The sequence below is a fragment of the Pseudophryne corroboree genome, chromosome 2 (assembly GCF_028390025.1).
Source record: "Pseudophryne corroboree isolate aPseCor3 chromosome 2, aPseCor3.hap2, whole genome shotgun sequence".
Classification (NCBI taxonomy): Eukaryota; Metazoa; Chordata; class Amphibia; order Anura; family Myobatrachidae; genus Pseudophryne; species Pseudophryne corroboree.
The window spans coordinates 216,569,647-216,595,175 of NC_086445.1; the positions used below are offsets into that span (position 1 = coordinate 216,569,647).

The 25,529-nt window shown below is 46.8% G+C and overlaps 1 protein-coding gene across 2 annotated transcripts in view; it reads left to right on the forward strand.

The window, feature by feature from the left end:
• The window catches only part of AGAP2 (ArfGAP with GTPase domain, ankyrin repeat and PH domain 2), a 355,861-nt gene that overhangs the window by 279,881 nt on the left and 50,451 nt on the right, over window positions 1–25,529 (forward strand). For both annotated transcript variants that reach the window (XM_063952311.1, XM_063952312.1), the window contains exons 10-11: window positions 19,343–19,447; window positions 20,986–21,169. In XM_063952311.1, the coding sequence (XP_063808381.1) occupies window positions 19,343–19,447; window positions 20,986–21,169 (289 nt within the window). The remainder of the gene's footprint in view (window positions 1–19,342; window positions 19,448–20,985; window positions 21,170–25,529) is intronic.

Below are 25,529 nucleotides of genomic sequence, written 5' to 3' on the forward strand. Positions count from 1 at the left end.
TGCAGCTCCAGGCCCCCCCATGAAAATAGGCCCACACCACCAAGGAGGATCCGCTGGAGACAGGCAAAAAAGATTTTCCTGTCAGCACCAGCGGCCGTCCAAGGCTCTTCCCCTTCTGACCCCATTTCCGACACCCCACCTGGAGAACCTCTCATGGCGGCGCAGTGGAAGGCTAAGGCTTTGCATGTTCTCACTGCGCCGTATAGCGTGCCTCCCACTTCTCTGCGACATGCGACTATATGCAGCGTGATATCACATAGATGCCACCATGCTGGGCTCTGCGTGAGTGCCGCCAATGATGGCATGGAGTGCATTGATGGTGGGCGCATTACTGACTGGATCCTGCTGACTGCCAGAGAGCTGTTGCTTCACCGCTGGCAGCACATGACCTTTTCTGTCAGCGCCTTTTAGTGGATAGAAGACCCGTGGACCCAGCATGGGAGAGGAGCAGAGTCAGAGAAACAGAAAAGAAGTTAAGAAAACTTCAGGATGGAGAAACCCAAATACTAAACATACAAAAGGGAGGAACACCATAATGGACACTTGGGGGTAAGTCATAATAATGTCGAAACGGGGGGGGGGGGGGGGGGGTGGCTAATAATAGACAGAGGGGGAGAGATAATACTTAATTAACACAGATGGGTGCATAATGATGGACAGGATCAACAATATACACAGGCGGCATAATAATGGACAGAGGGGGGACACATTGTAATGGACACAGAGGAGGGTGCACAATGCAGAGATCAAGAGAAACAAGTTATTGCTCACTAGTAACATCTATTATTGGTGCTATAGAATACATTTATCTTAAAATATAAAATTGTTTTGTAATGAGAATTAGTCAACAGCTTGTCAGGTGGTCCGCTGCTTGACTGGCCCTACACAAAACACAATAAAAAGGGGGGAAAACAACGAAAAATATTGTTGGTATATATCTGCTTATTGATAAAATTGATAGGAGCCGTCTCTTTATACACATAAAACAATATTTATTATCCTGAACGCATATAAAACCTACAGGATGGTATCAGGATCCTTGCAGTCACAATATCGACAGCAGCATCCCAATACACAGAATCCCAGAAACACCTACTAGGTAAGTATGCTAATGCTAACCTCCTACCCCCTTAACCCTAACACTCCCTTCCTGCTGCCTGACCCTAACACTCCCTGGTGGTGCTTAAATCTAATCCCCCTACCTGCAGCCTAACCCTCTCACCCACCTGCAGCCAGTGCTGCAAGTATGGCGATACTGCGCACCAGTGAGAAATTCCCAACCGGTACACAGTACCGCCGGGCTGCCATCTTGCAGACACCGTGTAGGAGAGAGGAGAGCGCAGCATGCACCTCTCCTCTCCTGCCTGCCCAGTCAGTCGGTGACAGGCGGTTTCTCCTCCTTCGAGTCCGGACTCCGGTGGCAGCATATATTACACCAAACGTTGGTGTGTGAGCCAATCAGAGCTCACGGACCAGCAGCCAATCAGGAGCCACCGCTGCCTGGCCGCAAGCTCTGATTGGTTCGCGGACCGGCACCAGATCTGAACTACAGGAGAACGCAGCTGCCACCGCCGCTGCAGGAGGAGCCCGGTCACCGGACTGAGGGCAGGAGAGGCGCATGTTGCAGCAGACAGTGTTGGCCTCAGGCAGCAGCATCAACAATAGTGAGTTGCACTGCTGGGGTCATATCTGGCACCGTGGAGGCATGTGTATCTGGCAATGTGGGGGCATATCTGGTAATGTAGGGGCATATCTGGCAACATGGGGGAATATGTGTATCTAGCACTGTGGAGACATGTGGATCTGGCAACATGGGGGCATATCTAGTACTGTGGGGCATGTGTATCTGGCAACATGGGGGCATATCTAGCACTGTGGGGGAATACGTATATATATCTGGCACTGTGGGGGCATATCTAGCACTGTAGGGGCATGTATATCTGGCAATGTGGGAGCATATCTAGCACTGTTTGGGCATATCTGGCACTATTGGGGGCATATGTGTATCTGGCAATGCACTATTGGGGTCATATGTGTATCACATTCACGCTCCCATTTTCATTGGCCACATCCATTTTTGACGTGCGCCTCCTTCCGCAGTCTACCCTAACCATCCCTTTACTACCTAAACCTAAGACACCCCCCTGCAGCCTAACTATAGCCATCCCCAGCATACTTACATTCAGGTGAGGGGTATTTGTGTGTCTATTGTCTGGTAAGGGCATGATAGCGAGTGAGGGGTATTTTAGTGTGTCAGTTACAGGATCATGGAGTGGTGATGAGAGGAATTACAGATGGTTGAATATGGGGTTAGGGAGTGGTGGTGAATGAGGGGTATTTCAGCGTTTGAGGGATGGTATCTCTGATTAGTAGTATTTAAGAGGTTCTGTATATAGCTTTGATTGATGGGCGCGGTATTAAAATGGGTGGTGGGTAAGGTAGTGTAGCACAGGCAGCAATACTTACACCTGTGCCTGCACAAAGGTGGTGCAATATGGTCCTATCCCCATAGGTGACTAATGTCAGGCTACTAAAATATGTTTATGGGGGCGGGGACATATGTGTGTGTGTGTGTATATATATATATATATATATATATATATATAGTTCGCAAGTAGGTTCGGCACTCCAATACAAATGTGCAACTGCATGCTAACTAAAAAAAAATATTTTCAAAAAGTGTCATTGAATTTTTGGATTCAATGTTTGCTCTCCAGGCGCCACCTACTGTTACAGCCAAATAAAACAACTCGCTCATTCCTTCGGTCACTGCACAGAAAGAAAATAAAAAACCAGCGCAACATGCTTGTGAACTTAGTCACTCTTCTCTTCTACTAAATTAATTTTAATTTTGAAGAGCTTTAATAATTAATTATTTCTCTGGGCTACTATGATATAGAAAATAATCAACAAGACAAGAACAAACAGTGATGAGAGGGGTTAATGTAGGCTTGCTGTGAAGGGATTAATGTGCCTCATGGTACATGTTAGTTTGTTACTATTTGATTAGCTAATGCATTGGCACAATGTAGCAGCAAATGACAAACACCCACACAACTTCACTCAAGCTTAATTGTTATAGTTACCTTCTGTAAAGAATGTTAAATGGAAGGCGTATGCTAGGACACAGTGGGAAGCTATAGGTTATTCCTTTTCGGAGCAGCTACCTGCAGCTTGTGGTGGGAAGATCTACCGCAAGGAAAACCCACACATTCCAATTGAACATTTCCACAAAGAGAGCACAAGGCATCCTGGTTGCAGCGGCAGCAGAGTGGTGCATTTACCTTTTACAAGGTATAGAGAAGAAATGGACCCGCTGTGTTGCTATGAGGGCCAAAGATGTTTGGTGCCAAAGCAGGAAAATCAATAAAGATGTCGGGATTATGAAAACAGAGGGTACACACAACCTACTAATATGAAAATAACATTTTACAATCTCTATACAATAGTTGTCAGATCTCACACCTGTCCCAGGTTTAAAAAAAATAATTCATAGCCATTTTGCCCCTTGTAGTCAGAGCCGGATTAAGGCTTCGGGGGGCCCGGGGTACTTAAAAAAAGGGGTCCCTAAGGTCTAAAATTAAATATATTATATTATATTATATTATATTATATTATATTATATATACACACACACACACACACACACACACACACACACACACACACACACACACACACACACACACACACACACACACACACACACACCAGAGTAGCTTGGCACTCAGGACAAAACTTCAAAATGTAGGGTGCCTTCCCAAAGAAATTAATAATCACCAGTATGTTATGTATAAGAATGAGGCGGCACTCCAGGGTAAGTCAAGAATCCCGTGTATTAATAATTCAGCATAATTCCAAACATGTCAACGTTGCAAGGTCTGCAGACCTTTTCGTCAGGACGTACAGCAAAGTGACTTTACTGTACGTCCTGACGAAAAGGTCTGTAGACCTTGAAACGTTGACATGTTTGGAATTATGCTGAATTATTAATACACTGGATTCTTGACTTACCCTGGAGTGCCGCCTCATTCTTATACATAACATACTGGTGATTTTATATATATATATATATATTAAAACCGTAATGCAGCCTTACGTTTTATGTGCTTTTGCACAGGTAGCCTAGGAGAATGGGTGCTGGCTGCTGCCTCCACGTGCTGTCCTCCTCCTGCAGTGTACCCTGCGATCAGCCAATGACTGAGCCGCAGGCTGCTGCTCCTCACATTACTGGACAGCTGAGCCGTCGCTCAGCTGTCCTAAGTTCCATCACAGGCAGTGAGTAACTGCCGTGGCTGCGCGGCGCCTGCCTCCAGTTGAGTCAGTGGCAGAGGAGGATTTTGACCACATGGGGCCCTAAGCAAGACAACGATTTGGGGCCCCACTTACTCAAATAATCTTTAATGTGTGCACCTGCCCTGTCAGTGTATGCCCCGATTGTAGCAGGCAGATGGCAGTGGTGCTAATGTGCTAATTACTGACAGCCAGGGGTGGTTTGGGAATTTGGGAAAAATTTCCAAAAGTGGCCCCAGAGAAACATGGCCATAAGCAAATGTTGGAGAGGTCAGCAGACCATTAGCCCTAGTGCTGACCTCACCCCGGTGAATAACATACAATGTACCTCCCAACTTTCTAGTGTCCTTGTCACAGGGAGTTGATGGTGCTCAAGGTAAATAAAGGAAAATGGCACGTCTAGGCGTATGTTCACAACAAATGATGCGTTAACCTACAGTCGATAATAGTAACAGCTGCTGCCACTTAGATGCTCCATAACCACAGCCCATAACACACGGGTATAACAGAAATCCTTATATTGAGCCATCAATTATAGGAATAACAATAAATGTCACCAGCTAATAAAAAGCTCAGTGACATTTATTATTTTTATTTTCGTTTTTTTGGTGAGTATCCTCAAACTCATATTCAACACTGATCCTTATAATATACCAGATGGCACATCAGTAGGTGAAAGCTGGCTCCAATAAGGTGGACAGAGCAGTAATTGAAATAAATATTTAAGATCCCCCTGACGCGTTTCTTCTGTCCTGCAGACTTTATCAAAGGAATTAGCTGTATGAGAGTATTTTTATAGTTATATTTATTTCAATTAATGCTGTGTCCACCTTATCACTGACCGCCACAGATCATCCACCTGTGCATTTTTTTTCCAATCAAATTTTTTTTTTACTGTCCCTGGCACCTTTTACTGTAGCACACGCAGGGTGAGTTTCTGAGTACCCAGAACCCCCCCTCCCCAACCAGGTCCCAGATCAATTCTTCTCTTCACCAGGGACCGAAGCATCAGCTAGCCGCAGCACTTTCCCTTCAGGCACCCTCGGAACCACTGCTCAGTGTCCCCTTTTGTACTGCAGTTTATGCAGCGCCTACCTGCTGACTGCTTACTGACAATTCTCCTGGTGATCGCTGACTGCCTACCCACGCAGGCCTTTCTTACATGAGTTTGCGACTCATGGTAATATTAGGAAGAGTGTCCAGGCTTGTGAGCCGGTCCGGGCTTGTGAGCCCCTGCAAGCCCGGCAGAGGACACCTCACCCGGTTACAGCATCAGCATGGGGCATGCCGTCACGGCGCTACATATGTAAGTGTCCTACAGTATGTGTGTGTGTTTCTATGTGTTCTATGTGTGCATTTTTATGTGTATGTGTGTTTGTACATGTTCTAAGTGTGTGTATATGTAGGTGTATACGGGCTCTGTGTGTTTGTGTTCTATGTGTGTAGGTGTATCCTATGTGTTTGTGTGTGTAGGTGTATTCTATGTGTTTGTATGTGTGTGTTCCATGTGTGTATATATAATGTATATATATATATATATATATATATATATGTGTGTCTTTGTGTCAGTACATGTATTTGTTCTATGTAACGTGTGTGGAATTCACCCCCCACCGCTTCCCCCGACGAAACCTGCGTTTGCCCAGCAAACATGCATGGAAGACCGCCCCCCCTCCCTGGAAATCCTGCATTTGCACCGGCTTTATATGAAGTTCAATAAAATCCAGATACTTAAATAGTAACACATTATATAAATATAAAAAAACAATGTATATATAACTATGTATAAAATATGCCAATTATGAATTCAGTGACAAAATATTAAGGTATGTAATGGCGTCCGAGATCGCCAGAGGTATGTTATGCTAGACAATCTTGGATGTTTTTTTAAAGGGGCAATCACTTATAATGCAAAATCATGCCTGTTTAAAAAAAAAACGTCCGAGACCAGCTGGCAACCCGCACCTCCAGCGATCTCAGACGCCATTACATCCTGCCCAATATATTAAAATGTAAGCAATTTATTTTATACACTGATGGGAAAGTACAAAAGGGAGGGGGGGCAATAGGCTGGATGGGAAGGTGTAACACTAGGCTGGAGAAGGGAGGACATTGTAATGACTGAGGGGAGGACACTATGACAGGACTGGCTGGGGGGTACTAGGTGGAAGTGAGATGGGATAGTGGCATAGGCGTGCACAGAGACTGACATGCTGGTGCCGCTCCTGACTTCCCCCCCTTCCGCCAGATAACTGATTTGCGTCCTCCACCCCTTCCACTGGGACATAAGACTGCTCACCTGGGCGGCCCAGGTGAGCAGTCTATATCCAGGACAGGGGAGGTGAGAGAACACTATAATGCCGTGGAGGGGGGGGGGGGGGGGAGTCTGGAGCGGCACCCGCCAGCGAGTCTCTGCGTACGCCTATGGATAGTTGGCTGGTTAGGGAGGGGAGGAGGATGACACTAAGCTGGCAGGGTAGGAGACACTTGGATGTGGGGGGGGGTGAGATGGTGGGAGACACTGGGCTGTAGGGGGGTGAGATGGTGGGAGACACTGGGCTAGAGAGAGACACTGGGATGTGGTGGGGGGTGAGATGGTGACACTGGGCTAGAGAGAGACACTGGGATGTGGTGGGGGGTGCGATGGAGACACTGTGCTAGAGAGAGACTGGGATGTGGTGGGTGGTGAGATGGTGACACTGGGCTAGAGAGAGACACTGGGATGTGATGGGGGGTGAGATGGTGGGAGACACTGGGCTGTAGGGGGGTGAGATGGTGGGAGACACTGGGCTACAGAGAGACACTGGGATGTGGTTGGGGGTGAGATGGTGACACTGGGCTAGAGAGAGACACTGGGATGTGGTGGGGGGTGAGATGGAGACACTGCTAGAGAGAGACACTGGGATGTGGTGGGGGGTGAGATGGTGACACTGGGCTAGAGAGAGACACTGGGATGGGGTGGGGGGTGAGATGGTGGGAGACACTGGGCTGTAGGGGGGTGAGATGGTGGGAGACACTGGGCTAGAGAGAGACACTGGGATGTGGTTGGGGGTGAGATGGTGACACTGGGCTAAAGAGAGACACTGGGATGTGGTGGGGGGTGAGATGGTGACTCTGGGCTAGAGAGAGACACTGGGATGTGGTTGGGGGTGAGATGGTGACACTGGGATGTGGTGGGGGGTGAGATGGTGACACTGGGCTAGAGAGAGACACTGGGATGTGGTTGGGGGAGTGAGATGGTGGGAGACACTAGGCTGTAGGGGGGTGAGATGGTGGGAGACACTGGGCTAGAGAGAGACACTGGGATGTGGTTGGGGGAGTGAGATGGTGGGAGACACTGGGCTGTAGGGGGTGAGATGGTGGGAGACACTGGGCTAGAGAGAGACACTGGGATGTGGTTGGGGGTGAGATGGTGACACTGGGCCAAAGAGAGACACTGGGATGTGGTGGGGGGGTGAGATGGTGACACTGGGCTAGAGAGAGACACTGGGATGTGGTGGGGGGAGTGAGATGGTGGGAGACACTGGGCTGGAGAGGGAGACATTGGAAAGGGTGGGGGTCTGTGAGATTGGGGGGCAATGGGCTGAGGGGAGGGGGACACTGGGCTGGGGTATGAAAACACTGACCCGGGGTTGCTGTAAATCCTGGCCCTGAGCACACCAACGGCAGCCTCCTAAGCAGCCCCTCAGTCTCCGGCTGCTGCTGCAACCTGGTGTATCCGGAAGAGGCTGCTGGGGATCCGTGTATGGCCAGAGTTCAGGAGGCAGGTGGTGGAGTGGGACCTTTTCCGCGGTGATGCGGTGCGGGTCGGCTCAGGCGCCAGACAAACGTATGCTACCCAGGCAGTCACCATCAGTGAGAGTGAGACGCCCGCGCCGAGCTTTGAGCAACTGGAGGTGGGGCCTCCCTCTAGTTCACTCTGGTTGTCTGCTGAGGCCAGCTTCCGATCAGCGCTAGCCGGGAGTCGGGGAAGTGAAACAGACAAAAATAATTGCCTGCCAGGAGTAGCCAGCAATCAGAAAAGTCACCATGAAAGTCCGGTCAGCGGTCCCCATGGTACCCCCGGGCCCTAAGCGACTGCCTTGGTCGTTTAGTGGTAAATCCGCTACAGGTCAGTGGAGCCGGGAGCCTGGAGCCAGAGCTGCCAGGGACAGCAATCGCTTAGCTGCTCTGCCGCTGCGTGTGGCACCGGCTCCCGGGAGTGCAGCACAATACCACAGATCGGATCTCTGTTCCGATCTGCGACGGGGGGCCCTTTGAAAAAAGGGAGCCCGGGGTATTTATCCCCGGGACCCCCCTCTTAATCCGGCTCTGCTTGTAGTGATTGACTATAATGCATTCAGTAACTAATCACATGTATGTAAGTGAGATTGATATGGCGACTGTTCACTTTTTCCTGTGTACACTACTTGTATCACTAAATCAGGGGTGTCCAAACTTTTTGCAAAGAGGGACAGATTTGGTGAGGTGAAAATGTGTGGGAGCTGACCATTCAGCCTGACATTCTTTGAACCATTAATCACCTCAGAAGACTAAACAAATAACTTTTCTTACCTGCTCTAATGTGAAGGGTGATACTTAGATCTTGACTGCCATAAATAGGTCAGGTCTGACTCAAAGACAGTGGTTTTGATGCGCAAGATGTCACGCAGGTGAGAGTCACTTAGTCTTGTACTCACGCAGCTGGTCTGGAGCGTTATCAGGAACCATGGAGAAAGGAGAGGAAAAAAGTGTGATCTCCTTTTCAATAGCTGCAAAATCTTGAAAGCGCTGTTGAAACTCCTCAGCCAGAGATGAGATGTCTGCTGCATACCTCCTCATTTGTGCACTGATATCATTCTCTGGAAAAATGGTCATTATTTCCTGCAGCGATGGGACATGTGTGGTATTGGGCTGCAACTTGTCCTTGGAAAAGTTGCATCTTGGTCCCAAAGGCCTTGATGTGTGAATACAGTTGGCTTACCACTGCATTTTGCCCCTGAAGGCTCGTGTTCAGTGCATTCAGATGTCGTGTTATGTCAACTAAAAATCCAAAATCAGCCAGCCAAACAGGATCAGATAGTTCTGGCATCGTTTGTTTCTTTTTTGCCAAGAATTGTCTGATTTCTTTCCTAAGAGAGTAGGAGCGCTGCAGTCATCGACTGAGCGATCTTACATCGTTGTGATACACAACATCTCCGTATTCAGCCTGGACGTTGAGTAGAAACTGTTGAAACTGGCAGTGACACAGGGCCCTGGAGCGAATATAATTAATAGCCTTTATCACCGGTTTCATAACACGATCATATTTCAGATGTTTGGCACAGAGAACTTGTTGGTGAATATGAATAATACAGTGAAGTTTTATAGCTTTGCCTCCATTTTCACTGACTTTGTTACAGACTAGGGTTAATAATCCACTTCGCTCGCCAGCCATGGCAGGTGCGCCATCCATAATAATCCCAGTGACTTTATTCCATGGTAGTTTCATGCTATCTACGGCGGAACAAACAGAAACAAATAAATCTGTTCCTTTTGTTTAGTCCTTAAGGCTCTGGAGGTCAAGTAACTCTTCACTCACGTTCATTTCATTGTCCACTCCTCTCAAAAAAAATCAGTAACTGAGTGGCTTTCATCGCAGGCTAATGAAAAAAGGTCAAACTCCACTCTTTTTGCCTCTGTCTCTTAATATCAGATGAAACGTCTTCAATTCTCCGTACCACAGTGTTACGAGCCAGGCAAACATTGGCAAACTTTTGCTTCTTCTCAGGACAAATTTTCTCCACCATTTTCATCACGCAGTTTTTGATAAATTCACCCTCAGTAAAAGGTTTTCCGTGAATGGCAATCAGCATTGCCACCTCGTAGCTCGCCTTTGTGGCATTTTAATTTGACTCACGGGCTCTTGTGAAAAAGCACTGCTGTGTCTTTAAATCAGCTTCCAGTTGCTTCAATTTTTCGCTGTGTTTGTTCCCAGTTAGCTTATCATAGTTAGCATGTTTCGCCTCTTGATATTGAACTCCTTGAAAACAGCAACAGTCTCTTGGCAAATTAGGCAGACACAGTTGTTTCGTATTTCAGAGAAAAAATGCTGCAATTTCCACTTGTCCTGGAAGCGACGGCCCTCGCTGACAACTTTCCTTTTTTTTGTTATAGACGCCATTTTAGAAATGGGCAGGAAAGGTTCACACAAGGGTCATGCAGTGAGAGGTCTGCTGAAATATAAAATAGCTTTTTTTATATCACAGTAGGAAAGTAGAGCTGTGAAGCCACTGAGAAGTATGAGAAGAAGACAACTGTTTGCTGCAGCAATGGGCTCCCAGGCTCAGATGATGGTAAAAAGAGTCATATATAACACATGCAACCCTGATCAGAACGACAAGACAGGAAAAAACACTATCCCGCAGGGTGTCATCGGGTGCCTGGTTATTATGGTCAGAGTGCCAGGATGGCACAGCATGTATTTATAACATGTAAATAAGGGCTGGCAGTGGTCAATTATAAAGGATCCAGATATAGCACACACTTATACAGATATAGAAGAGGGGGTCCCAGTAATAGTGCACCTTGATATATATATTGTTTAATGGGGGAGAGTATAAAATTAGGATCACAGATCTTTTCAAGATGGCCATCGCCGCATTTGTGCCATCCCAGTCGCACTGCAGAGTCCCAGGGGTGCACAGTAAACTAGCCAGCCATTTGCTGCCAATCCACGCCAGAAGCAGGGGTCCAGCAGAGGGAGGACATCTAGCGGAGGACACCGCTAGCCGCTTCACATCACGATGGGTCTCTCCATGTGGTCCAGGATGCCCGAGGACCTGTGCTGTGCTGCGGATCCTGGCCTAAGGTGGAGGGGAAGGCCGCAGCCTGCAGGAGCGAGTTTATACACTCCTCGGCTCCGCTGCACAGTCCCCTCAAGTCTCCTCAATATCGGGTGAGCAGTAGAGTGGGCTTAGCGGGGAGAAGATGTCTGCTTTAGCTGTTTATGGGTAGCCCTTGTAGGAGCTCAGCAGAGACACGACTCTCTAGCCTTCAGACGCCAGGCCACGCCCCTAAAATAGCTTTCACAGAGGCTGCGGGCTGGTGGAAATTTGAGCACGGGCCGCAATTGGCCGTCGGGCCGGACTTTGGACATCCCTGCACTAAATAGTTCCAGTTTTGAACAAATCTGAACTTACATTTGATGCGTCCTCCCAGCATGAGGAAGTGGAAATGTAAGTGCGGACATATGATTATATATGTCTCTCATCAGAAGGAATGGTCACATCTTAACATGCTCCAGGCCATACTTGTAGGTGTGCTAATTCTGCACTGTTTACCTACCAATGTAGGATGCACTATTTAAGAAGACTACAATCCATGTACAGAATGCAAACTTACAGTATATTGTAGAAATTAGCAGTCTGTACAGATTCTGGGCCTAATTCAGTATGAGATGCATCAGCGATGCGTTCGCATACTGAAGCCCCTGTTCAGTGTGCGCTCGCCCAAGAGCCGCACTGCGCATACAGGGGGTAATTCTGAGTTGATCGCAGCAGGAATTTTGTTAGCAGTTGGGCAAAACCATGTGCACTGCAGGGGAGGCAGATATAACATGTGCAAAGAGAGTTAGATTTGGGTGTGGTGCGTTCAATCTGCAATCTAAATTGCAGTGTAAAAATAAAGCATCCAGTATTTACCCTGCACAGAAACAAAATAACCCACCCAAAACTAACTCTCTCTGCACATGTTATATCTGTCCCCCCTGCAGTGCACATGGGCCCTCATTCCGAGTTGTTCGCTCGCAAGCGGATTTTAGCAGATTTGCTCATGCTAAGCCGCCGCCTACTGGGAGTGAATCTTAGCATCTTAAAATTGCGAACGATGTATTCGCAATATTGCGATTACACACCTCGTAGCAGTTTCTGAGTAGCTTCAGACTTACTCGGCATCTGCGATCAGTTCAGTGCTTGTCGTTCCTGGTTTGACGTCACAAACACACCCAGCGTTCGCCCAGACACTCCTCCGTTTCTCCGGCCACTCCTGCGTTTTTTCCGGAAACTGTAGCGTTTTTTCCCACACGCCCATAAAACGGCCTGTTTCCGCCCAGTAACACCCATTTCCTGTCAACCACATTACGATCGCCAGAACGATGAAAATGCCGTGAGTAAAATTCCTAACTGCATAGCAAATTTACTTGGCGCAGTCGCAGTGCGGACATTGCGCATGCGCATTAAGCGGAAAATCGCTGCGATGCGAAGATTTTTACCGAGCGAACAACTCGGAATGAGGGCCATGGTTTTGTCCAACTGCTAACAAAATTCCTGCTGCGATCAACTCAGAATTACCCCCACAATGAGATGTGACATGTCCGGACCGTTTGCGTGGCGGGCTGCGGCTGCTGCATGACGTCCAGGCCCGGCAACAGCAGGGGTCAAAGGGGACATCTAAACCAGGCCCCGAGGATCAGAGGGGCCCTGAGAACCTTGCATAAATGGTCTGCAGCGCTTACTATGCTTTAAAATCTGTGCACACTGGCCGCCCATAAAAACCAACTGCTGTTTAGCGATGCGCTCGCATTTTGGCCCTCATTCCGAGTTGTTCGCTCGCTAGCTGCTTTTAGCAGCATTGCACATGCTAAGCCGCCGCCCTCTGGGAGTGTATCTTAGCTTAGCAGAATTGCGAACAAAAGATTTGCAGAATTGCGAATAGAAATTTCTTAGCAGTTTCTGAGTAGCTCCAGACTTACTCAGCCATTGCGATCAGTTCAGTCAGTTTCATTCCTGGTTTGACGTCATAAACACACCCAGCGTTCGCCCAGACACTCCCCCGTTTCTTCAGACACTCCCGCGTTTTTCCCATAAACGCCAGCGTTTTTTCACACACGCCCAGAAAACGGCCAGTTTCCGCCCAGAAACACCCACTTCCTGTCAATCACACTACGATCACCAGAACGATGAAAAATCCTCGTTATGCCGTGAGTAAAATACCTAACTTTTGTGTAAAATAACTAACCGCATGCGCTCTGCGAACCTTGCGCATGCGCAGTAAGCGACTAATCGCAATATAGCGAAAATCGGCAACGAGCGAACAACTCGGAATGACCACCTTTAGCAGGGGGGAAGGACCCGGAATGCGGGGCTGCCTTGCCCTGTGCTGGTTTTGTAGCTTTGCCAAGTACATGACAGAACAGAATTCCGTATTGCTGCTTAGACAGTTCGATCTCACATCTTTTTATCAGTTAAGTTTTCTTTGCTGATGAATAATAGGATTTTAATTACCTACCGGTAAATCCTTTTCTCGTAGACCGTAGAGGATGCTGGGGTCCACATTAGTACCATGGGGTATTGATGGGTCCACTAGGAGCCACTGGCACTTTAAGAGTTTAATAGTGTGGGCTGGCTCCTCCCTTTATGCCCCTCCTGCCAGACTCAGTCTAGAAACTGTGCCCGAGTAGACGGACAACTTCGAGAGAAGGAATATACACAGATAGTGGCAAGATTCACACCAGCTCACACAAACAAGGAAAACCAAGCTAACTAGCCTGAAAACTCAGCAACAGCTGAACAACATTACTGAACCAAGTAATAACGCAGTACTTAACAAAGAACAAAGCAGTACTAAATCAAGTAACCACTGCAGGATAACAAAGCGCTGGGCAGGCGCCCGACATCCTCTACGGACTACGAGAAAAGGATTTACCGGTAGGTAATTAAAATCCTATTTTCTCTTACGTCCTAGAGGATGTTTTGGTCCACATTAGTATTATGGGGATGTACCAAAGCTCCCAGAATGGGAGGGAGAGGGCGGTGGCTCCTGCAGAACTGATTGACCAAACTTGAGGTTCGCAGAGGCCAAAGTATCGAACCTGTAGAATTTAGCAAACGTTTTCGACCCAGACCAAGTAGCCGCTCGGCAAAGCTGTAAAGCCGAGACACCCTGGGCAGCCGCCCAGGAAGAACCCACTTTACGAGTAGAGTGGGCCTTAACAGATCTTAGTGAACCTGATCCAGTGAGAGATCGTCTGCTTAGAAGCAGTACACCCAAGTTTCTTGGGATCAAACAGGACAAACAGAGAGTCCGATTTTCTGTGACGAGCAGTCCTATTCACATAAATTTTCAGAGCTCTTACAACATCCAAGGACTTTGATGGGATTGAGGAGTCAGTAGCAACTGGCACTACAATAGGTTGGTTGATATGAAGAGCCAACACAACCTGTGGAAGGAATTGCTGACGTGTCCGAAGCTCAGCTCTATCTTCATGGAAGATCAAGTAGGGACTTTTACAAGACAAAGCCCCCAACTCCGACACACGCCTTGCAGAAGCTAAGGCCAACAAAGTGACAGCCTTCCACGTGAGAAACTTGACCTCAACCTCCTGTAGAGGCTCGAACCAATCCGATTGGAGGAACTGCAGTACTATGTTAAGATCCCAGGGTACCGTAGGTGGCACAAAGGGAGGCTGGATGTGCAGAACTCCTTTCAAGAAAGTCTGAACCTCAGGGAGGGAAGCCAGTTGTTTCTGGAAGAAAATGGATAAGGCCGAAATCTGGACCTTTATGGATCTCAAACGCAGGCCCATATCCACACCTGCTTGCAGGAAGAGGAGAAACCGTCCCAGTTGAAACTTCTTGGATTCACACCAAGACACATACTTTTTCCAAATGCAATGGTAATGTTTAGACGTAACTCCTTTCCTAGCCCGTATCAGGGTAAGAATTACCTTGATCGGAATGCCCTTCCGAGCTAATATCTGGCGTTCAACCTCCATGCCATCAAATGTAGCTGCGGTAAGTCTTTATAAGTGAACGGCCCCTTTTGCAGAAGGTCCTCCTGAAGAAGAAGAGGCCTCGGATCTTCCAACAGTAGATCCAGAAGATCTGCATACCAAGCCCTTCTTGGCCAGTCCGGAGCAATGAGGATTGCCTGAACTCTTGTTCTCTTTATGATTTTTAGAATCCTTGGAATGAGTGGAAGAGGAGGAAACACGTACACTGACTGGAACGCCCACGGAGTCACCAGGACGTCCACTACCACTGCTTGCGGGTCTCTTGACCTTGAACAATACCTCTGAATCTTCTTGTTGAGACGGGAGGCCATCATGTCTATTTGAGGTACACCCCAAAGATTTTTCACCTCCGTGGACACCTCCGGGTGGAGGCCCCACTCTCCTGGATGGAGATCGTGTCTGCTGAGGAAGTCCGCTTCCCAGTTGTCTACTCCCGGAATGAAGATTGCTGACAGCACCAGCGCGTGCCTTTCTGCCCAGAGGAGGATTCTTGTCACCTCTGACATTACAGCTCTGCTCTTCGTTCCACCCTGTCGGTGTATGTAGGCCACCACTGTCCGACTGCACTTGAATGGCTCGATCTCGCAGAAGATCTGCCGCTTGAAGAAGACTGTTGTACACAGCCCTTAGTTCCAGAATGTTTATTGTAAGACCGGATTCCAGGTTTGACCACCTTCCTTGGAAGGCTTTCCCCTGAGTGACTGCGCCCCATCCCCGGAGACTTGCAATCGTAGTTAGATGGATCCAGTCCGTAATCCCGAACCTGCGGCCCTCCAGAAGGTGAGACATCTGCAGCCACCAGAGTAGTGAAATCCTTGCTTTCGGCGACAGACGAATCCGCAGGTGCAAATGTAGATGAGACCCCGACCACTTGTCCAGGAGATCCAGTTGGAAGGATTGAGCATGAAATCTTCCATACTGTAGAGCCTCGTAGGAGGAAACCATCTTCCCCAGAAGACGAATGCACTGATGAACTGATACCCGGGCTGGCTTCAGGACATCCCGGACCATTTGTTTAAATCACCAACGCTTTCTCCTCCGGCAGAAACACCTTCTGCACTTCCATGTTGAGGATCATCCCCAGGAAAGACAATCTCCTTGTCGGCTCCAAATGTGACTTTGGAAGGTTTAGGATCCAACCATGTTCCCTGAGCAAAAGAAAGCAATCGACTGCAACAACCATGTTCCCTGAGCAAAAGAAAGCAATCGACTGCAACAACTTCTCCCTGGTCGATGCCTTCTCAGCAGATCGTCCAGATATGGAATTATGTTCACCCCCTGTCTGTGGAGAACAATCATCTCTGGCATCACCTTGGTGAACACCCTCGGTGCTGTGGAGAGGCCGGATGGCAGTGCCTGAAACTGATAGTGACTGTCTGACAGTGTAAATCTGAGATAGGTCTGGTGCGGCGGCCAAATCAGAATGTGGAGGTACGCATCCTTGATATCCAAGGATACCAAAAATTCCCTCTCTTCCAGACCTGAGGACTCTGAGATCACCGCTCTCAGAGACTCCATTTTGAATTTGAACACCCTCAGATAAGGGTTTGGCAATTTAAAGTTCAAAATTAGTCTGACTGAACCATCCGATTTCGGTACCATGAAAAGGTTTGAATAGAAATCCATGTGTTGCATTATCATATGAGGTGGAACTGGAACAATGAACTCTGACTTTTCCAATTTTTGGATGGCCTCCCGAAGGATAGCCCTGTTTGTCATCAAAGCCGGCAAGCCTGATTTGAAGAACCGGTGAGGCGGGAGTTCTTGAAACTCCAGTCTGTACCCCTGGGACACAATATCCTGTACCCAGGGATCCAGGCCAGACGACACCCAGACGTGGCTGAAACGTCTGAGCCTCGCACCCACCAGCCCGTCCTCCAGGCTTCGCGGTCCACTGTCATGCTGAGGATTTTGAGGGACCAGAAACAGGTTTATGGTCCTGGGAGCCTGCGGGAGCAGGCTTTTTGGATTTTGCACGACCACCTCTGAAGAAGGTGGTAGGAGGCTTGGATTTTTTTGTCTTAGCGGTCCGAAAGGACTGCGATGCAGAGGAAGAAAATTGTTTCTTCGTAGAAGGCTTAGCTGAGGAAAGAAAAGGTGACTTACCCGCGGTTGCCGTGGAAATCCACGCATCCAATGCTTCCCCAAATAGAGCCTGACCTGTGTAGGGTAGGTTCTCCACACTTCTCCTGGATTCCACGTCTGCAGACCATTGGCGTAGCCAGAGTCCCCTGCGAGCTGAGACAGACATGGAAGATATCCTTGCAGTCAGCATACCCAGGTCCTTCATGGATTCCACCATGAACCCCGCAGAATCCTGTATGTTACGTAAAAACAGTTCAATGTCACTTCTGTCCATTGTATCTAAGTCCTCTAGTAATGTGCCTGACCACTTTACTATAGCTTTAGAGATCCATGCACAGGCAATAGTAGGCCTCAATGCCACCCTTGAAGCAGTGTATATGGATTTGAGCGCAGTGTCAATCTTACGATCAGCCGGTTCTTTTAACATGGTAGACCCAGGGACAGGTAAAACCACCTTCTTTGACAATCTGGAAACAGATGCGTCAACTATGGGTGGGTTTTCCCATTTTTTTCTATCCTCCTGTGTCAGAAATGTTTACCACATCTCTAATAGCCTCAATCATGAGCTGTACCCCCTTAGCCAGGGATGCCGCCCCCTCAGCACATCCCCATCACCGTCAGCCGTGTCAGAGTCGGTATCCGTGTCATCTTGCATAATCTGGGCAAGTGCATGTTTTTGTGGGTATATGTTAGGGGATTTTGAAGGAATAGGGACAGAACCTGACCAAACTGCCATAGACTTCTTTAATACCTGAGTTTCAGTCTCAGTATGAGCTACCCTACTAGAGATCTGAGAGATCATCCCCTTAATAGAGGTCAACCACTCAGGCTCAGTAATAAGGATCTGAAAACAAAACATTACATTCCTGTGTACATGGAATGGATTCCTCCTGAGAGGAAATGTCCTCTGTAGCATAAGACACAGATCATAGACATGGCTATGTGAGACAGACAGACACAGACAGACAGACAGACAGACACACACAGACACAGACACACACACACACACACACACACACACACACACACACACACACACACACACACACACACACACTGTTAGACACAGTTTCCCCCCCAAGTTTGCCACAGAGAATCACAGAGCTTGGAGCCAGCACATACACAGCTCTTCCATAGGTAGATATATATAACTACCTGGCGCTGACTGTGTACTTTAATAGACTACACAGTAATTTTACAGCCTCCCCCCTTCTACAACCCCCTGGTACTGCACAGGATAGCTGGAGTTGCTTGGAGGGACAGCTCTCCCTGTCAGCGTCTCTGTACTGGATCTGCAGGCAGGAAAATGGTTCTGAACACTGCTGGGTCCGCTCTGAGGAGAAGCTCTGCCCCCTGAACATGGCGCTGCTTCCCGCTCTTCACTTCTTTATACTGGCCTGAGGAAATGTGCTGACAGCCTTGGTGACCAGTGTAGGGTATAGGCGCTGTCTCAGGGCGCCCCTCATAGCGCCGTACCGCGTACCACTGAGCCTCCGGAGCTCAGTTAGTACAGCGCTCCCACCCTGTTGCTGCCATCTTCACACCGGCTTCCCGCTTGCTGTGGGGGCCGGTGACTCACTCGCCACTGAAATCTTCTGTCTCTGTTAGGGGGTGGCGGCATGCTGCAGAAGTGAGTGGTCGCCTCGGGCGGCTAACGATCATCACCCTTAGGAGCTCAGTGTCCTGTCAGCGGAGATAGTGGTCATTAACCTCTCAAGGTTGGACACTACTCCCCCCCTAAGAACCACGAAGAAGGGAGGCTGTTGCCAGCAGCCTCCCTGTGCCTAACTCTAATAAAAAAAACAACAAAACTAGAAAAACTCCTATGGATCGCCCCTAGCTGTGACCAGCTCCTCCGGACACATTTTCTAAACTGAGTCTGGTAGGAGGGGCATAGAGGGAGGAGCCAGCCCACACTATTAAACTCTTAAAGTGCCAATGGCTCCTAGTGGACCCGTCTATAGATCCATGGTACTAATGTGGACCCCAGCATCCTCTAGGACGTAATAAAAAAATACATTTAAGGTATGTCCTGTGAAGGGAGAGAGTCGTCACAACCACTTTCGCCCCTTACGCACAGTCCGACTCCTGCACTACTATATTGTCAAGAGTAGCACAAATCCTTTAATGCAGAGATTAACAAATGCTATTCTCTAACATACAGTATGCTGCAATGTCCAACTACACATCATCCCTTGCTGTATTCATTTTCAGAGCTTCCTTATGAAACGTAGCGGCAACTCGCTGAACAAGGAATGGAAGAAGAAGTATGTGACACTGACAAGCAATGGAATGTTACTCTACCATCCCAGCATTAATGTAAGTGTCTTCAGGACTCAGTCTTTGGGCCTGATGTAATGACACCCAAGTTTGGCGCCCATGAGGGATGTCGGCCAAACTCAAACATTTTTTAAAGGGGCAATCATTTACATGGCATGATTTAGCCTTGTAAATTATTGTTCATTTGAAAAAAACATCCTGCACGGCCACCCAACTTGGGCGTCATTACATCCGGCCCTATCTGTGAAAAGCTGCTATGGTGCATACAATTAGCACAAGCTAGATGCATATCTGTAGAGCAAAGAATACATATACAGTATTTGTTAGTAAAACATATACAGTAGTCAGTAATTCTGTACAACGAATGTTATTTCTCTGGTCATATGAGCTGAAACACTATGGATTAACAATAACCATTTACATAACACAGTTCAAAAAACTAGTTCACACAGTTCAACAACTTTTTTTTGTGTTTTGCTAAATGATTTGTGATGCAGAAATGTTATATGAACTACAGTAGTAGACATTTGGAATAATTGCCTTTTATTCAGAATAGCTTATCCAACATAATGTATACCCAGTCTCCGAGCACAATTACTTTCTACCAATATGCTATAATACTACAAATATAAAATCACTAGTATGGCCAGATCTCTTTCCCAGTGGCTAACAACCATGCAATTGTAATCTCTATAGATAGTTACAGGATTCTTATAAAATTGCTTGTTTGAAAATCTTTCTGTTTCCTGTGGTTCTAAATGTGATATTCTCACTAGGACGAAGCCATATTTGGGCTTGATTGTTATCTCTGTCTTCTCCCAATCATATTACATTGCAAGGTCCATTTGGCAGTGTACTGCTGAGTGAGATTAGGGGATAGAGCAGCATTTCATGCTGATGTACCCCACTGCTGATGAGTGAATCATTTAGTTGTTATCCCTGCATTGCATAGTAGCAGAGCAATACTTCCTGCTTACCTGACACCTTTACATAAGCATAAAATATGGGCAAGAGAGAAATCATTTAGTTAATCTTCTGAAGTGCTTTCTAGCCATGCGTCATTGGGGGCTGGAACACCTGATGTATTTGATTTCCCGTGAGACGTTGATGTTTAATCACATTTGAAATCAGGAAGTGTAGTTGTTTGAAGAGCTAGGTAAGATGTGGCACAGCAGTGAGAGCGTCCTTACACAAAACTCACGTCATCAACACTCTTCTTCGTTCAAGTTTTGAAATTATAGTCTTGGAAACATCAGTGCTTAAGCAATTTTAAATTGGGCCAGGCTAGACTCCGTTTATAACCAGTCAGGCACCATATACAATTTGCAGTCCGAACTGCAATAGAACCCACAAGGAAATAAACTGTATCAATGGCATTTGCCTATATATTGAACTAACTTCATACATTTAATATAGTCAAAAACCCACATTCAATTCCAGAATATGAAGCACTTTTTACAATATATCATGCCACTCTTCCCTCTACCTATCATTCACTGGACCCTTCTCCTCCCTCCCTTCTGTGTTAGTGAATGAATGATTGTTTTTTGACATGTACATTGTATCTATGTTTAAAGGACTATTTGCACAGCACTCATGGGAAGGAGATGGATCTTCTGAGAACCACAGTAAAGGTGCCTGGGAAAAGACCTCCAAGAGCTATTTCTGCCTGTGGTCCATCTGCCAGTGTCAATGGCTTACTGAAAGATGTGAGCAGCCCCTCATTGATGGATACACCAACTAACAAACTCCAAACTGCAAGTGAGTTACGCTGACAAACATTTTTGTGTGTTGGTCTTCATGAAATGTTTTCACTAAAGTTAATGTACTTGTTATGTAAGCCATGCAAGAGTGTTTTCTGTAATGTGTGAATACAGTAAGTTTATATACTGTAGCCAATGAAATATAAAATGTTGTCCAAGTGCTATAATGAAAAATAACACGGCCTGTTCCGATTAGTATTCAACAACCCTTTTCCAGCAATCTTTGTACTATGCAGATAGCATTCTAGTGACCACTATATTAATTAACCACTTGCCTGGGCTGTCCCTGATGCTGTCGCAATTGATGCGACTGTCTCAGAGGGGCCTGGCGGCAGCTGCTGGAATCTGATCTTGCAGCAACTGTTATTTGACCTGTATTCAGTATGATATTTTTTTTAACAATTCTGCATATATATATATATATATATTTAAACAAAAATTATACTGAATCTGGTTTAAATAGCTCTTATTTACATTATTTAATAATTAAAAGCGAAATTACAAGGATGGGAATGGAGTGGGTTAAACCTCGGAGGCTGGGGGCGGGCCTGTGTAGGGCATCAGGTGATAGGGTTGACCTATAGGTTTGTAAGGTTTAGATTTGATTTGAATCTTAAGGGGTGGAGTCATTCTCTTTTGTTCTTGTCTTCCCACCCTCCCTCCCTCCCTTTGTGTATTTTTTGTTTGGTGTTATTTTAGTGTGTTTTTGTTGGCTATTGTTAGGCGGGAAAGAACGGCGGGTTACCTGTTTTTTGTGCGGATCTCAGTTAGAGTTTGATTGGTTCTTGGTTTTAGGTGCGCTCTCCTTCGTTGACTGTTTATATCTGCTGGACCACCTTACCGGGGGCAGCCTCATCACCCTACCGGGTGGGTAGTCAAGTTAGGAGGTTGAGCGGGTACCTTTGTGGTGTTAGTTGATTAGTGGATTGTTTTGATTGAGTGGTGTTGGGGTTTGGGGGGTTTGAAATGATTTTAGCCGTTCTTTCTGTGCCACCATACTTTTAATTTCATTCTTACAGCTATTAAAGCATTTCGGTCATTTAAACAAATTGACAACAAGTTCTACCAAATGTAAGTCTCTGAGTCTTTCTTTTATTAAGGTATGGTTTTGATTATCATGATGTGTACACTGGGCTGTCATCAGCCGATAGGAGGTTTATAAAAAATCAACAATTTTGAGGACATTTTTGGAAAAATATTAGCCAGTTAAGTGGTTATAATAAGAACATTTCTCAAATATAATAAAAATCATCTTAATGACTACAATACAGGTACATAGAAATGATCTTAAAAGTAATCTCAAAAGCAGATATCATACTCTTGCCTTCACAGTATTTATGGAAATGTATTTATATAAATCCAGCATATTCTGTAGCACTTACAGTTGACAAAAAAACACAGTAATAAAACTAAACTAGGTATTACAGGGCCTTGCTTGAAAGTTTACAATCTATAGGATAACAGGAGTTTAATACGTTTGGTTATGTGCATAGTTGATGACTTTCCAGCTGCCACCTCCGGGATGGGATATCCAGGTCAACTCACTGGTGGGCGATGCTGGGGGCATAACTTTGCATAGGGGTCGTGACACGGCATGAGAGACTGTAAGTGGGGGCGTGGCTGCACAATCGCACCATCATGGCCATACAGTGGGAGGCATGGCTACGATGACAAGATTCTGCATGAATCGCGTCACTGTCCTTATATCCGGCATGGCATTAGACAGCATACTTAAGAAACTGTATTGTTTGTGGATGGTGGTGATCATATAGGACCATCTGCTTGTTAAAATATTTGAAATTACTGGAAGTGATCCAAGATGTTTTACCACTTAACTGGCAAATTTTATTTTCTAAAAACCACTCAGAAATTGTCTGCTTTTTATGGGTGAATTAGGAGAAGAACATGTATTTAAACTTATCTGAAATTATTTTCTTTAAAAAAATTATAAAAATAATTATATTTGTATAAAAAAATAAAAATAGTGTTTTCCCCAAAAAATCGGAACATTGGATTGTCACCATTGGAACACATGGAACATTGTGACCATCAAGACATTGATTTCCCCAGCACCAGCAGCTGCAGACAGAGTCAGACTGGTCAACATGGCACATGGGTACAGAGGGGCCCCACTGGCTGAAAGCCCACTACCCTCCGCTAGGATTCAGATTCCAAACTGCACCTGAATTTTATATATATATATATATATATATATATATAGTATAGACATATATACATACAGTATGTTACATTATACTGCAGAGGACTATGGTGTATTTTTCTAGTATATTTCTGTTATTACTCTGGCACATTATCATGCATGTACCAGCAGTATTTGTTTTATCTATTAATTGAGGGGGCCAAACAGTGCTCTCTTTAATGGTTAGTCATGTTTCTCTGGAGGCTGGTTCTAGCCAATTTGGCTTCCATTGCGAGATTTAAAAATGCCCCCATCCCCCTTTGACATAAAAAATACTATCACCCCAGATATAAAAAGTACTATTTTTTTATATGCAGGGGGTGTGGCCTTGCTGAAATGGGCATGGTCTGGCTAAAATTGGCGTAGTCTAGCCTGAAAAGACTACCTTACACCCCAGTTTTTGACCCTGCACCAACAGATCACGGCCACCACAGGGAAAAAAAAGAAATTCCACCATATTAAGCCCCACACAGTAATGCCCCCTGCACCACATTTTGCCACACACCGCAATGCCCTTGATACATTATGCCCTACAGTAAAGCTTCTAATTACTTTTAAATTACCTGCTCGTTGCCAAGGGTTTCACGCGCTGGGTGTCATGCTGGTTGCCAGGAGTTTCATGCTCTGGGATCCATGCTAGTTGCCAGGGGTCTCATGCTCTGGGGCGGGTGTCATAATCGTATGTGTAGCGCTAGTTGCCAGGGCTGTGTAGTGCTCTTTTAAGGGGTGTTTACTTTACAGCGCTTGCCCAGACGCCGCCAGCCGGCCAGCATCTCCCTCCTCCTCCCGCCCATTGCTCCGTCAGTCCCGGTGCTCCCCCTCCTCCCCGTCATTAGTACTCCGCTTGGGGGCAGAGTTTTGCGTAATGACACATTTGCGTTGTGAAGTCACAATGCAAACACCTCATTACGTGAAACTCCGCCCCCTGAGCGGAGTAGTAATGACGGGGCGGAGGGGGAGCACCAGCAGCCACCAAAAGAGCCGGGGCAGGCGCCCTGTGCGATGGCACGCCTCGCCCGCCGCAAGAAACGGCTTGGGCCACACCCATAAGCATGTACCCCTACCACTGCATTTCCCCTGTGGGCCCTTCATGTCCCAGTCGGACACTGGCTGCAGTCATTAGCCGGGGGATTCTAATGTATGTAGCTGATGGGGTGGGGTGGGGTCCTGCCATGCTGACTGATCAATAGTGATTGGCAGCACAGCAGAGACTGGAGAAGAGACAGAGTGCAGGGAGGCAGAGGGACCGGAAATACCCTCTGAGAGCGGGAAGATTCTCTTTCTGCCGCTTCCCACACTGTGTATCTGATAATCTGACTGGTTGCATCATTTGCGACCAGATCAGATATCATACTGCCTGGTGTGGTTGCAAATGATGTTACCATGCCAGGCAAGTGATTAATATATCAACATCATAATCGTTTGTATTATTATTTTTTGATACTTACAGTGCCAACATATTCTGCATTGCCATGCAATCCCAGAATGTTTATTCATAAACACCAGTTCCTGTACCAGTTGAGCTACCTGTTATGATTCCAGTACTCCTGACCGGAGGAGATCTTATGACAATGGCCAGAGTACTGGAAGGGAATGCTGGTTACGGGAGCAGGAAAGACTAGTTGCCCCTGGCGCCCTAACTCTATTGTCTCACCCGTGCTATCGGAAATCCCTTGCGAGACTATGGTTTCTTGAGCCCCTGGCAGCCACGTTTGAAAGGCGGATTATGTCTGCCCAACTCCGGTGCCCCCCGGTCTTAGTGAGAGACAAAGGGAAATCCGAGGCAGGATGATGACAAGAGGACCTCTGACTACAACAGGCCAAGGGCAACAAGCTAACTAACCAAACTTGAAGTATGCGCGGAAAAACCGCCAGATAAAAGGACAACCAAAATCCACTAGTCCATTACTCCTACCCAGCACCGCTGGATACCAGAGTGGATCTGTGGGAGCGGAATCCTCCGCAAAAGCTCCGAAACACAAATAATAAATAATAAGTAATAAAGCGGCCAAGCCGCAACACACGGCTACGCCGCGACTCACGAACACCACTGGATGTTTAACGGTGCTCAGTCAGGACTCTAGGAACAGATGACGACTTCCGAGTGCAGGACAACTGAGGACAGGAACGACCGGATACAGCAGGACTGGAAACACTC